Source organism: Salvelinus namaycush, unplaced genomic scaffold, assembly GCF_016432855.1.
Source record: "Salvelinus namaycush isolate Seneca unplaced genomic scaffold, SaNama_1.0 Scaffold79, whole genome shotgun sequence".
Classification (NCBI taxonomy): domain Eukaryota; kingdom Metazoa; phylum Chordata; class Actinopteri; order Salmoniformes; family Salmonidae; genus Salvelinus; species Salvelinus namaycush.
Window position 1 is genome coordinate 286,232 of NW_024061519.1, and position 16,269 is coordinate 302,500.

The 16,269-nt window shown below is 45.2% G+C and overlaps 1 protein-coding gene across 1 annotated transcript in view; it reads right to left on the bottom strand.

Annotated features, from left to right (window-relative positions):
- The window catches only part of LOC120042820 (cell migration inducing hyaluronidase 1), a 190,474-nt gene that overhangs the window by 81,370 nt on the left and 92,835 nt on the right, over positions 1-16,269 (bottom strand). Inside the window, exon 2 of the mRNA XM_038987630.1 lies at positions 9,074-9,253. Within this exon, the coding sequence (XP_038843558.1) occupies positions 9,074-9,125 (52 nt within the window). The 5' untranslated portion in view covers positions 9,126-9,253. The remainder of the gene's footprint in view (positions 1-9,073; positions 9,254-16,269) is intronic.

Consider the following 16,269-nt stretch of genomic DNA (forward strand, 5'->3'; position numbering starts at 1 on the left):
CACTTCCCAGGCTTACCGTGGAGAGCGGGAGTACGGGCAGGCGCCGTGTTACGCAGTAGAGCGCACGGTGTCTCCTGTACGAGTGCATAGCCCAGTGCGGGTTATTCCACCTCCCCGCACTGGTAGGGCTAGATTGGGTATTGAGCCAGGTGTCATGAGGCCGGCTCAACGCGTCTGGTCTCCAGTGCGTCTTCTCGGGCCGGCATACATGGCACCTGCCTTACGCATGGTTTCCCCGGTTCGCCTACATAGGCCGGTGCGGGTTATTCCACCTCCCCGCACTGGTCGGGCAACCGGGAGCATTCAACCAGGTAAGGTTGGGCAGGCTCAATGCTCAAGAGTGCCAGTACGCCTCCACGGTCCGGTATTTCCGGCGCCACCTCCCCGCCCCAGCCTAGTACCTACAGTGCCTACACTACGCACTAGGCTACCAGTGCGTCTCCTGAGCCCTGTTCCTCCTCCACGCACTCTCCCTGTAGTGCGTGTATCCAGTTCGGTGCCTCCAGTTCCGGCACCACGCACTAAGCCTCCTGTGCGTCTCCAGAGCCCTGTACACACTGTTTCTTCTCCCCCTACTAATCCTGATGTGCTTGTCCTCAGCCCGGTGTCACCAGTGCCGGTACCACGCACCAGGTATAGAGTGGGCTTTGAGAGTACAGTGTGCCCTGTCCCTGCTCCCCACACTAGTATGAAGGTGCGTATCCTTAGCCCGGTGCCTCCAGTTCCGGCACCACGCACCAGGTCTACTGTGCGCCTTATCTGGCCAGAGCCATCCGTCTCACCAGCGCCATCTGAGCCATCCGTCTCACCAGCGCCATCTGAGCCATCCGTCTCCCCAGCGCCATCTGAGCCATCCGTCTCCCCAGCGCCGTCTGAGCCATCCGTCTGCAATGAGCCTGCAAAGCCGCCCGTCTGCCATGAGCCTGCAAAGCCGCCCGTCTGCCATGAGCCTACAGAGCCGTCCGCCAGACAGGAGCCGCTAGAGCCGCCCGCCAGACAGGAGCCGCTAGAGCCGCCCGCCAGACAGGAGCCGCTAGAGCCGCCCGTCAGACAGGATCTGCCAGAGCCGCCAACCAGACAGGATCTGCCAGAGCCGCCAACCAGACAGGATCTGCCAGAGCCGCCAACCAGACAGGATCTGCCAGAGCCGCCAACCAGACAGGATCTGCCAGAGCCGTCAGCCAGCCATGAGCGTCGAGAGCCGTCAGCCAGCCATGAGCGTCGAGAGCCGTCAGCCAGCCATGAGCGTCGAGAGCCGTCAGCCAGCCATGAGCGTCGAGAGCCGTCAGCCAGCCATGAGCGTCGAGAGCCGTCAGCCAGCCATGAGCGTCGAGAGCCGTCAGCCAGCCATGAGCGTCGAGAGCCGTCAGCCAGCCATGAGCGTCGAGAGCCGTCAGCCAGCCATGAGCGTCGAGAGCCGTCAGCCAGCCATGAGCGTCGAGAGCCGTCAGCCAGCCATGAGCGTCGAGAGCCGTCAGCCAGCCATGAGCGTCGAGAGCCGTCAGCCAGCCATGAGCGTCGAGAGCCGTCAGCCAGCCATGAGCGTCGAGAGCCGTCAGCCAGCCATGAGCGTCGAGAGCCGTCAGCCAGCCATGAGCGTCGAGAGCCGTCAGCCTGCCATGAGCGTCCAGATTCGTCAGTCAGCCATGAGCTGCCCTTCAGCCAGAAACGGCTATATACCCAGAACTGCCCCTCAGTCCAGAGCTGTCTCTCTGTCCGGAGCTGCCTTTCAGTCCGGAGTTGCCCCTCTATCATGTTCTCCCTCTCTATCTTGATCTACCTCTTTATTCTTATCTATCCCTCTGTCTGGTGCTATCCCTCTGTCTTGATCAATCTCTCTGTCCCGGTGCTGTCCCTGTCATTTATGTTACTAAGAGGATTTTGTGGGGGTAAATTGAGGGTGGACATTTGTAGGGGGAGAGGGAGGCTAGGATTGATTATGGTGGGGTGGGGACCTCGCCCGGAGCCTGAGCCACCACCGTGGTCAGATGCCCACCCAGACCCTCCCCTAGACTTTGTGCTGGTGCGCCCGGAGTTCGCACCTTATGGGGGGGGTTATGTCACGTTCCTGACCTATTTCTGTTAGTTTGTTGTATGTGTTAGTTGGTCAGGACGTGAGGTTGGGTGGGCATTCTATGTTTTCTGTTTCTGTGTTGGTTTTGGGTTGCCTGGTATGGCTCTTAATTAGAGGCAGGTGTTTGGCGTTCCTCTAATTAAGAGTCATATTTAGGTAGGCGTTGTCACAGTGTTTGTTGTGGGTGATTGTCTTCCGTGTCTGTGTTTGTACACCACGCGGGACTGTTTACGGTTTGTTCGGTTTGTGTAGCCTATGTTCCTATTCGTGCGTTTTCTTGTTTTATGTAAGTACGTCGTCTAGGTCTGTCTACACCGTTTGTTGTTTTTGTTAGTTTAATCAAGTTCGTGTTTTCGTTAATAAAATATGTCATTTCACTACGCTGCGCCTTGGTTCCCTCAATACTCCTCCTCTTCAGATGAAGAGGAGGAGGACTGCCGTTACAATTGATCACATACACGTGTTTAGCAGATGTTATTGATCACATACACGTGTTTAACAGATGTTATTGATCACATACACGTGTTTAACAGATGTTATTGGTCACATACACGTGTTTAGCAGATGTTATTGGTCACATACACGTGTTTAGCAGATGTTATTGATCACATACACGTGTTTAGCAGATGTTATTGATCACATACACGTGTTTAGCAGATGTTATTGATCACATACACGTGGTTAGCAGATGTTATTGATCACATACACGTGGTTAGCAGATGTTATTGATCACATACACGTGTTTAGCAGATGTTATTGGTTACATACACATGTTTAACAGATGTTATTGATCACATACACGTGTTTAGCAGATGTTATTGATCACATACACGTGTTTAGCAGATGTTATTGATCACATACACGTGGTTAGCAGATGTTATTGATCACATACACGTGTTTAGCAGATGTTATTGGTTACATACACATGTTTAACAGATGTTATTGATCACATACACATGTTTAGCAGATGTTATTGATCACATACACGTGTTTAGCAGATTTTATTGATCACATACACGTGTTTAGCAGATGTTATTGATCACATACACGTGTTTAGCAGATGTTATTGATCACATACACATGTTTAGCAGATGTTATTGATCACATACACGTGGTTAGCAGATGTTATTGATCACATACACATGTTTAGCAGATGTTATTGCGGGTGCAGCAACATGCTTGTGTTTCTATCTCCGACAGTGCAGTAATATCTAACAAGTAATATATAACATTTTCAGACCATATACTGTACCCAATACACACACATCTAAGTAAGGAACGGAATTAAGAATATATACATATGGACGAGCGATGTCAGAGCGGAATGGACTAAGATACAGTAGAATAGTATAGAATACAGTATATACATATGAGATGAGTAATGCCAGATATGTAAACATTATTAAAAGGACTAAGATACAGTAGAATAGTATAGAATACAGTATATACATATGAGATGAGTAATGCCAGATATGTAAACATTATTAAAGGGACTAAGATACAGTAGAATAGTATAGAATACAGTATATACATATGAGATGAGTAATGCCAGATATGTAAACATTATTAAAGGGACTAAGATACAGTAGAATAGTATAGAATACAGTATATACATATGAGATGAGTAATGCCAGATATGGAAACATTATCAAACAAGTATGGCGTCATAGTGCTTCAAATTAGAATGCAAGGGACTAGGGAATGTGTCTACGCGGAGCAATGCTGGTAAAATGAGCAGGTAAATTACATTTGTAGAAAAGGAATTAAAAGGAATTGTTTTGATCTTCCCTATGCTAAGTAGACTAAAGATGTAGTTTCAAATGGATTGGGTTTATCACACATTATTCATATACACACTGACACAACAAACCCACATACGTCCTCTCTCCATAACTCTCCCATCATTAACCACAGAGTATTTCCTGAGCATTCAGAGTGAACGGATAACAATATAATTCCCAAGGAAGTGAGGCTAAGTCTCGGCGTGCCTGGCAGCGGACATGTGGAAACGCTGACCTCAACGCTTTTCATCAAAAAACACAGTGTACCCTGACTGAACTCTGTCTCAAATGACACACACATACTGCCACACACACACAGACAGACAGCCACGCACATACTGCCACACACACACAGACAGACAGCCACACACATACAGACAGACAGCCACACACATACTGCCACACACACACAGACAGACAGCCATACACATACTGCCACACACACAGACCGACACATACACAAGTGCACTGCTTTTGAGCGGAGCCACATAGGGATAGCCACATAAATCTCTGGTCAAACATAGGCCATTATATTTAGGAGGTTTTGAATGGCAGGAACGATTTAGAAACAACGCCTGCAGGACCTTCAAATGGACTGGATGCAAGTTTTCAATAGGAAATTCTGTGTGTGTGTGTGTGTGTGTGTGTGTGTGTGTGTGTGTGTGTGTGTGTGTGTGTGTGTGTGTGTGTGTGTGTGTGTGTGTGTGATCCCGATACCAGTATCAAGATAAAATTATACTTGATTTTCCATGGCCAAACATGAAAACACGAAGCACTTGTAAAATATTGTGTGTTATAGCTTGGAAAATAAACCAATGTGGCTCTGGATGACAACATAATGAAGTTTATTTCCAATTAGGACGGTTTCCGTCAAGAGTGGGCTCCCGAGTGGTGCATAATGTAAACAACAACAACACCCCACAAAGCATACTGTAAACAACAACACCCCCCCACAAAGCATAATGTAAACAACAACACCACCCCACAAAGCATACTGTAAACAACAACACCACCCCACAAAGCATAATGTAAACAACAACACCACCCCACAAAGCATAATGTAAACAACAACACCACCCCACAAAGCATACTGTAAACAACAACACCACCCCACAAAGCATAATGTAAACAACAACACCACCCCACAAAGCATAATGTAAACAACAACACCACCCCACAAAGCATACTGTAAACAACAACAACACCCCACAAAGCATACTGTAAACAACAACACCCCACAAAGCATACTGTAAACAACAACAAAACAACACCCCACAAAGCATACTGTAAACAACAACAAAACAACACCCCACAAAGCATACTGTAAACAACAACAAAACACCCCACAAAGCATACTGTAAACAACAACAAAACACCCCACAAAGCATACTGTAAACAACAACAAAACACCCCACAAAGCATACTGTAAACAACAACAACACCCCACAAAGCATACTGTAAACAACAACAACACCCCACAAAGCATACTGTAAACAACAACAACACCCCACAAAGCATACTGTAAACAACAAAACAACACCCCACAAAGCATACTGTAAACAACAACAACACCCCACAAAGCATACTGTAAACAACAACAACACCCCACAAAGCATACTGTAAACAACAACAACACCCCACAAAGCATACTGTAAACAACAACAACACCCCACAAAGCATACTGTAAACAACAACAACACCCCACAAAGCATACTGTAAACAACAACAACACCCCACAAAGCATACTGTAAACAACAACAAAACAACACCCCACAAAGCATACTGTAAACAACAACAAACACCCCACAAAGCATACTGTAAACAACAACAACACCCCACAAAGCATACTGTAAACAACAACAAAACACCCCACAAAGCACACTGTAAACAACAACACAACAACACCCCACAAAGCATACTGTAAACAACAACACCCCACAAATCATATTGTAAACAACAACACAACAACATCCCACAAAGCATACTGTAGCTATTGTCTATTTCTGCCCTCAACCACTAGCTCTAATTCTGTGAATCCCTATGGAAAAGCAGATGAGATGATTCTTTGAAGAAGTTGCCCTTAGGCAGATATCTAGGATCAGCTTTTCCTCCACGGATCTTAACCCTAACCATTATGGGGAATATGCTAAACTGAGCTTAGATCAGTGTCTAATGGGGATCTTCATCTTACTCCATTGGGCTCTACCAGTGGGTAGCAGAGGGTGTTAATAAACAACATCATGCATTAATTATATATATGTATATTATTTTTACAGTAAGTTTGACAATAGCACTGTTTAAAGTCTTTGTCATTATGTTGGAACTTCATGCTGTGTTTTAAGAGCACACTGACACAAACAGCAGAACGCACACACACACACACACACACACACACACACACACACACACACACACACACACACACACACACACACACACACACACACACACACACACACACACACACAGAAAGGCATGATGTCGCGCGCGCGTGTGTGTGTGTGTGTGTGTGTGTGTGTGCGTGTACGTGTGCGTATTTACAACCAACAAAAACAGCAGCATAAACACACAATGCCTCCCTCCTACTGCTCATGTTACTTTTCTGCCCTTTAAAGGGTAACTTGGATTACCTCCCAATCTGGCAACCGGAAAAAAAAATTACCTGGCAACCGAAGCTAGGCCTTCATGTTAGTGAATATACAGAGTAGCTTACTGTCAAAAACAAAAACACTATGGTAGGAAACAGCAGAGAGAGAGAGCGAGAGCGAGAGAGAGAGAGCGAGCGAGAGAGAGAGAAACATTGCTTTGGCAATGTTTCCCATGCCAATAAAGACCCTTGAATTTAATTGAACATTTAACTGAGAGAGAGAGAGAGAGAAGGAAGGAAATGTAACTAGAAATATTTGTTATGTGTCTGTTAATATGAAAACCTGAGCCATTGGAGTCTAGCCATGGCTTTAGAGGCTGCCCTGCCGCACACAGACACACACAGACACACACACACACACACACACACCTAAACACACACACCCACCCAGACACACACACCCAGACACACACACACAGACACACACACACACCCACCCAGACACACACACACACACCCAGACACACACACACACACCCAGACACAGAGGGGGAAGGTGGAGAGGGAGATACACTCTCCTTTCCTCACACGTGGCAGACACAGTTATACCTTCAATCGCTCAGACTGACCTACTTCCTCCTTCTCACTCCCTCCCTCCATACCACTCCCACTTTCCTTCTCCTTACCTCTCTTCCAAACCCTCCCCATCCCTCTCACTCCCTTGCTCTTTCCATCTCCCTCCTCTCGCTCTCTCTCCTTCAATTTCACCCCTCCATCGTTCTCCCTCTACCTCCTACCTTCTCCTTCTATTACTCTGCCTCCCTCCATACTCTCTCTCCCTTCATCTCTCTTCCTCCATTCATCTCTCTCCCTCCATACTCTCTGTCCCTTCGTCTCTCTTCCTCCATTCATCTCTCACCATCCATTTATCCTCCTTCATCCCTCTCGCTCTCCATCCTACTCAACTACAAAGGTCAAATACCTAAAAATTGTCATTCTGCAGCTAGTCAGGGCCATGTTCCACGACAGAAAACTCTACCCTCTACCAGGGCCATGTTCCGCTACAGAAAACTCTACCCTCTACCAGGGCCATGTTCCACTACAGAAAACTCTACCAGGGCCATGTTCCACGACAGAAAACTCTACCCTCTACCAGGGCCATGTTCCGCTACAGAAAACTCTACCAGGGCTATGTTCCACTACAGAAAACTCTACCCTCTACCAGGGCCATGTTCCACTACAGAAAACTCTACCCTCTACCAGGGCCATGTTCCACTACAGAAAACTCTACCCTCTACCAGGGCCATGTTCCGCTACAGAAAACTCTACCCTCTACCAGGGCCATGTTCCACTACAGAAAACTCCACCCTCTACCAGGGCCATGTTCCGCTACAGAAAACTCTACCCTCTACCAGGGCCATGTTCCACTACAGAAAACTCTACCCTCTACCAGGGCCATGTTCCGCTACAGAAAACTCTACCCTCTACCAGGGCCATGTTCCGCTACAGAAAACTCTACCCTCTACCAGGGCCATGTTCCGCTACAGAAAACTCTACCAGGGCTATGTTCCACTACAGAAAACTCTACCAGGGCCATGTTCCACGACAGAAAACTCTACCCTCTACCAGGGCCATGTTCCACGACAGAAAACTCTACCCTCTACCAGGGCCATGTTCCGCTACAGAAAACTCTACCCTCTACCAGGGCCATGTTCCACTACAGAAAACTCTACCCTCTACCAGGGCCATGTTCCACTACAGAAAACTCTACCCTCTACCAGGGCCATGTTCCACTACAGAAAACTCTACCCTCTACCAGGGCCATGTTCCACTACAGAAAACTCCACCCTCTACCAGGGCCATGTTCCACTACAGAAAACTCTACACTCTACCAGGGCCATGTTTCACTACAGAAAACTCTACCCTCTACCAGGGCCATGTTCCACTACAGAAAACTCTACCCTCTACCAGGGCCATGTTCCACTACAGAAAACTCTACCCTCTACCAGGGCCATGTTCCACTACAGAAAACTCTACACTCTACCAGGGCCATGTTCCACTACAGAAAACTCTACATGGTGGAGGTGGGGCGGTATTCTGACTTCAGATCATAGTCTCATACCTGTAATAACAGCTGAATGACCTGTCCTAAACCCCTAATACCTGTCATAACATTCATAAGATCTGTAATATCTGCAGTACTGACCTGTCGTAAACCCCTAATACCTCTCTAATACCTGTCATAACACAGTCATAACATTCATAAGATCTGTAATATCTGCAGTACTGACCTGTCGTAAACCCCTAATACCTCTCTAATACCTGTCATAACACAGTCATAACATTCATAAGAGCTGCAATAGCTGCAGTACTGACCTGTCGTAAACCCCTAATACCTCTCCAATACCTGTCACAACACAGTCATAACATTCATAAGAGCTGTAATAGCTGCAGTACTGACCTGTCGTAAACCCCTAATACCTCTCCAATACCTGTCATAACACAGTCATAACATTCATAAGAGCTGTAATAGCTGCAGTACTGACCTGTCGTAAACCCCTAATACCTCTTCAATACCTGTCATAACACAGTCATAACATTCATAAGAGCTGTAATAGCTGCAGTACTGACCTGCCTGTATGATAGGCAGCACAGCCATCAGTAGTGGGACACACATCTTCATCTCTCAATGAGAAATATGAATTACTGGCAGAAGAGAAGTTTTCTCCAGAGTGTGCACTTCAGAGTGTGCACTTCGTAGGGCTTAATATGGGTTAGCAGGGGCTCACAGGGGGATGAGGCCAAAGGCACCTGCAATAAGAACAGATAGAAGACAAATAGTGTTAAACCAAGGCTTGGCATCGTAACATGTGCACACACACACACACACACACACACACACCCACACACACACACACACACACACACGACTGGCGTATACCATTCCACGGTGCCATGCTCTTTACAGTCAAGGCTTGGCATCGTAACACACACACACACACACACACACACACGACTGGCGTATACCATTCCACGGTGCCATGCTCTTTACAGTCAAGGCTTGGCATCGTAACACACACACACACACACACACGACTGGCGTATACCATTCCACGGTGCCATGCTCTTTACAGTCAAGGCTTTTGAGGATTTGAAAACGTTGGTGTTTTAGACTCATCTTCAAAGAGTTGGAGGAGAGAAGTTTTCTCCTATATCTCCCATCTCTCAGGATCAAAGACGAGCACAGCGACTAAGGTAGCATAGCCTTTGGGATAATAACAGTTATATCTCACTGGTTTTACACTAGTTATATAAAACACTTATGTAACAAGGAGGGAAAACACTACTGTATGAGGACATGTATCACAGACTACATGTTGGGCCCAATTAAATTGGCTGTTTCTTGCATTGTATTGACGCAGTACCTGTTTTTACAAAGGTTAAAAAACTAAAAACAGTTATTATGGGTATTCAAATGAATGTAATTAAACCTATTACTGGTCGACTTCTTTCAGGTAGATGTACAGATGTGTTTCAGTAGGGTGGCAAAGTTCCAGTTAAGGTTTTCCAGAAGTCCTGGTTGGAGGATTCTGGGTTTTCTGCTGATTCTGTGATCTTCCAACTAGGATTTCAGGAAAACCTGGGAATTTTGGGAAACCCTATTGAAGTAGATTTTGAACAAAGAACTTGCAGAAACATTTCTAAAGCAGATTTGATTGAATTCCAGTCTCTGTGTGTCACGTTCCTGACCTGTTTTCTCTTGTTTTGTATGTGTTTATTGGTCAGGGCGTGAGTTTTGGGTGGGCAGTCTATGTTTTCTATTTCTATGTTGGGATTTTGTGTTCGGCCTGGTATGATTCTCAATCAGAGACAGGTGTCTATCGTTGTCCCTGATTGAGAATCATACTAAGGCAGCCTGGGTTTCACTTGTGTTTTGTGGGTGTTTGTTCCTGTGTCAGCGTTTGGGCCACACAGGACTGTTTCGGGTTTGTCACGTTTGTTGTTTTGTATGTTGAAGTGCTTTGTTGTTTTGTCATTAAATAATGAACACTTATCCCTCCGCATCTTGGTCCGATCCATGCTCCTCCTCGTCCGAGGAGGAGAACGACATTGACAGCCGTTACACTGTGTTCCTATTAGACATTGGAGCCTATAGTTGCTAATTTGTTTTTTGTCTGTTGTTTTAACCATAGTGGAATAGGATACAGCAGATCCATTCCATTTACAGGTTAGTAATTTAGCAGACGCTCTTATCCAGAGAGACTTACAGGAGCAATTAGGGTTAGGTGTGTTGTTGAAGGGCGAATAGACAGACACCAAGTCGACTCAGGGACTCAAACCAGCGACCTTTCGGTTACTGGCCCAACGCTCTAAGCCGCTAGGCTACCTGCCACCCCGACCCAAAATCAACACTAGGCTAAAATAGTGACCCTGTTTGTAAAAATGATTTGTAGATACATGAAGACATGACACACAGATTAAGAAATGACGTAACATAGATTTGTATAAGAGTTTTTATTCCATCTATCTGAAAGGAAGAGTTGTATACAGAGAGACCGAACGAAGAGAGAGGCTTCCATTAGTCATAGTGAGTATCCTCTTGTCAGAACTGGACCTGCAGACATAGAGGGGAGGTTGGGACTAAACTGGCCCCTCATCAATATTGGTGTTCTCAGTCCCACAATGCCACAGGGCAGTTGGTCCTGTTAGTCCTGAAGAGAGAGAAGAAGCAGAGAGAAGATAAGGGTTAGTGTGTGTGTGTGTGTGTGTGTGTGTGTGTGTGTGTGTGTGTGTGTGTGTGTGTGTGTGTGTGTGTGTGTGTGTGTGTGTGTGTGTGTGTGTGTGTGTGTGATCCACTAAAGGGGTATTGACAACACGTACATTCCTCTGTTCAAAACTGACGTGATGTTTTATCTGGGGGATCACAAACACACACACTCCCCCACAATCTATAGACTGAGAGGTTCTACTGTATCTAGAACCAACATGTCTTAGAATCTCAGTCTATAGATTCTAAGACATGTTGGTCTAGATACAGTAGAACCTCTCAGTCTATAGATTCTAAGACATGTTGGTTCTAGATACAGTAGAACCTCTCAGTCTATAGATTCTAAGACATGTTGGTTCTAGATACAGTAGAACCTCTCAGTCTATAGATTCTAAGACATGTTGGTCTCGATACAGTAGAACCTCTCAGTCTATAGATTCTAAGACATGTTGGTTCTAGATACAGTAGAACCTCTCAGTCTATAGATTCTAAGACATGTTGGTCTAGATACAGTAGAACCTCTCAGTCTATAGATTCCTAGACATGTTGGTTCTAGATACAGTAGAACCTCTCAGTCTATAGATTCTAAGACATGTTGGTCTAGAATAGATATAACCTCTCAGTCTATAGATTCTAAGACATGTTGGTCTAGATACAGTAGAACCTCTCAGTCTATAGATTCTAAGACATGTTGGTCTAGAATAGATATAACCTCTCAGTCTATAGATTCTAAGACATGTTGATCTAGATACAGTAGAACCTCTCAGTCTATAGATTCTAAGACATGTTGGTTCTAGATACAGTAGAACCTCTCAGTCTATAGATTCTAAGACATGTTGGTCTAGATACAGTAGAACCTCTCAGTCTATAGATTCTAAGACATGTTGGTCTAGAATAGATATAACCTTTCAGTCTATATATTCTAAGACATGTTGGTCTAGAATAGATATAACCTCTCAGTCTATAGATTCTAAGACATGTTGGTCTAGATACAGTAGAACCTCTCAGTCTATAGATTCTAAGACATGTTGGTCTAGATACAGTAGAACCTCTCAGTCTATAGAATCTAAGACATGTTGATCTAGATACAGTAGAACCTCTCAGTCTATAGAATCTAAGACATGTTGGTTCTAGATACAGTAGAACCTCTCAGTCTATAGATTCTAAGACATGTTGGTCTTGATACAGTAGAACCTCTCAGTCTATAGATTCTAAGACATGTTGGTTCTAGATACAGTAGAACCTCTCAGTCTATAGATTCTAAGACATGTTGGTCTAGAATAGATATAACCTCTCAGTCTATAGAATCTAAGACATGTTGGTTCTAGATACAGTAGAACCTCTCAGTCTATAGAATCTAAGACATGTTGGTCTAGACACAGTAGAAACTCTGTTCTACTCCGCTAGCCAGCACCTCGCCTAAACAGGTGTGCGTTTCTTTCACCTCCAGCACAGGGAATATTAACAGAACCTTAGTTCAGTAGCTGTCTACGCTGTAGTACACACACACACAGTGTAGCATCCAAGCCTGCTGGTTATGAGAGAGTTTATGGGCTCAGCGGAACTATGAAAGCAGAAGTTACTCTACGTCTCAGCACTGCTCTGTGGAAACACACACACACACCTCCCACAGGATTAATAGAACAGACAACTTCAGTGAGGGATTCACCTTTTTCTCTTCTTGAAGTACGCTCGCCAGCCACACACACACACACACACACACACACACACACACACACACACACACACACACACACACACACACACACACACACACACACACACACACACACACACACACACACACACACACACACACACACACACAGAGAGAAAACAGGGTGGAGACAGGACCTTCAATGACCATCATTTCCTTCTAAACTAAAACCAGACCCAAATGTCCTGTATAAACATCCATTACCTCCATGAATAGTTTATAATAATATACTTTTAGGGTAAAACACAGCACTATAAATCTAAAACTACAATAAATAATATACTATTATGGTAGAATACCAAATGAGAGACAAAGCAGGACTATTGTAGCAGTTGAGTTAAAACCATGGGCAGCTGGAGCACCAGTAGGTAATGTAGATAATGGTATTTCACCAAAAACACTGAATATGAGAGGAACATGATCCCTCCAGAACTGTGCTGATGAGACACACACCCTAAAATAACACACACACACACACACACACACACACACACACACACACACACACACACACACACACACACACACACACACACACACAGCGTACAGACTGATATATGGTCAATGCAGAGAGAATTCCGATGTATCAGTAATGCTATGCCTTATTGCAGGGTCCCCCAACCGGCGGCCCGCGGGCCACATTTGGCCCTCAGGTGATTTTATTTTTTTGTCTACAAATTGACCATCCGCTCAAGAAGAACTCATCATGAATCTAGCTGATGATCGCTGCACTATTGTCTCTCAGATGTCAGAGCAATAAGATGCTTTCTCTAGACCAATCATTCAGAGGTCACAGCAATAAGATGCTTTCTCTAGACCAATCACTCAGAGGAAGCAGAGCTCACTGTCTGTGTTGAAACAGCTTTTATAGACCGTTGTCCAGACGCACTAATCCTGTTCAATATACCCTACTGTCTGCCTGTCCGTCTCTGTCTGTCCGTCTCTGTCTGTCCGTCTCTGTCTGTCCGTCTCTGTCTGTCCGTCTCTGTCTGCCTGCGTGCCTGGACAAAGTTAAGCCCAAGTGCAGCCTATTCCTCTTTAATACCACTTTAATTGAGAAATATATCTATCTGACTCATATTGTGGGTGACATTTAGAAGAAATGTTCCTTCTTAGAAAGTGAGCTGGGCCTGGGCCAAACATGGAGCTGCAGCAAAGGCTTCTGTCAACAAGTAAATCCAGATGGAGAGATCCCTCAGAAGGCCTCAGGGCCAGGGAACAGAAGGTTCAGTAGGGCCCACTGTAGCGAAACATTTCACAACACAATAGGAATATCTGTGTTCTGATTGGACGAGTTCAGGTAAGTACCTTCCCATTTTCAAACGTTTTCTTTCTACTGAACAGGAGCCACCCAGATGAGCCTGAAGCGTAACATTCTGAACAGCAAGGGAGAAACTCAACACCAGTAGTCACCAACCCTTTTCTGTTCCTGGAACCTGTTCAAGTATTCTTGACATTAGTGCTGGGCTGGAACAAAAGCCTGCACACCTCGTACTGTAGCTTGTCCAACAACGGGGTTAGGTGACCACAGCTCTATAGTGCCTAGTCTTTCTCCCATTCAGTAAGTGAATCAGGTATGTTAGTGCTGGGCTGGAACAAAAGCCTGCACACCCTGCCTGTAAGCCTCTCCATTTACAGTAGTGCTGTAAAGTGTCTGCCTTCACAAGGGGTCCAGATGGTTCTCTCTCGCCATGTTTGAACAATACATGAGGTTAAACTATGGGATAAGTCTATACAGCGGTCACCAACCCTGGTCTTGGAGTGGCTGTGCAGACATTTCTGTCCTTCTCTCTTCCCACTACACACACACACACACACACACACACACACACACACACACACACACACACACACACACACACACACACACACACACACACACACACACATGCATGCAGGTCAGCACGCATGGAGGCGCGCAAGCAAGCACACACACACACACATACATACAAAGCATGAATGTACAGACACACACAATCTCTCTCCAGAGGTAACTGTACCCTACAGACCTGTTCACCAGACACTCTTACATAACCCCAGTAACAGACCTATTGTAACAAGTCTCATAACCCCAGTAACAGACCAATTCTACCAAGTCTCATAACCCCAGTAACAGACCAATTCTACCAAGTCTCATAACCCCAGTAACAGACCAATTCTACCAAGTCTCATAACCCCAGTAACAGACCAATTCTACCAAGTCTCATAACCCCAGTAACAGACCTATTCTACCAAGTCTCATAACCCCAGTAACAGACCAATTCTACCAAGTCTCATAACCCCAGTAACAGGCCAATTCTACCAAGTCTCATAACCCCAGTAACAGACCAATTCTACCAAGTCTCATAACCCCAGTAACCGACCAATTCTACCAAGTCTCATAACCCCAGTAACCGACCAATTCTACCAAGTCTCATAACCCCAGTAACAGACCAATTCTACCAAGTCTCATAACCCCAGTAACAGACCAATTCTACCAAGTCTCATAACCCCAGTAACAGACCTATTGTAACAAGTCTCATAACCCCAGTAACAGACCTATTGTAACAAGTCTCATAACCCCAGTAACAGACCTATTGTAACAAGTCTCATAACCCCAGTAACAGACCAATTCTACCAAGTCTCATAACCCCAGTAACAGACCTATTGTAACAAGTCTCATAACCCCAGTAACAGACCAATTCTACCAAGTCTCATAACCCCAGTAACAGACCAATTCTACCAAGTCTCATAACCCCAGTAACAGACCAATTCTACCAAGTCTCATAACCCCAGTAACAGACCAATTCTACCAAGTCTCATAACCCCAGTAACAGACCTATTGTAACAAGTCTCATAACCCCAGTAACAGACCTATTGTAACAAGTCTCATAACCCCAGTAACAGACCTATTGTAACAAGTCTCATAACCCCAGTAACAGACCTATTGTAACAAGTCTCATAACCCCAGTAACAGACCTATTGTCTTTATACACAGTCAGACAGCGTACCTCAACAAAACATACTTCTTGTCCTTTGTGATACTGGCAGACTAGGAATGAAGGATGACAGCACAGAGAATAAAGAAAAACAAGCTGTATCTGTCAATGTGTGAAGACATTTAGCAATTCCATCTATCTACAGACTGTGAGGAAATCAGGTAAATCACCAGTCTTCTCTAAGTAGTACTTCTAACACTGTGCTGGAACTATACATTATCCACATAGTGTGGTGCTGATGACAAGGTGCTGTATGATTCACTCAACAACTGTTTTACTGCTGCAACTACACAGAGCTGTCTCTACCTTAAACACAAGGATGGATGGAGGGAGGGAGGGAGGGAGGGAGAGAGGGAGGGAGAGA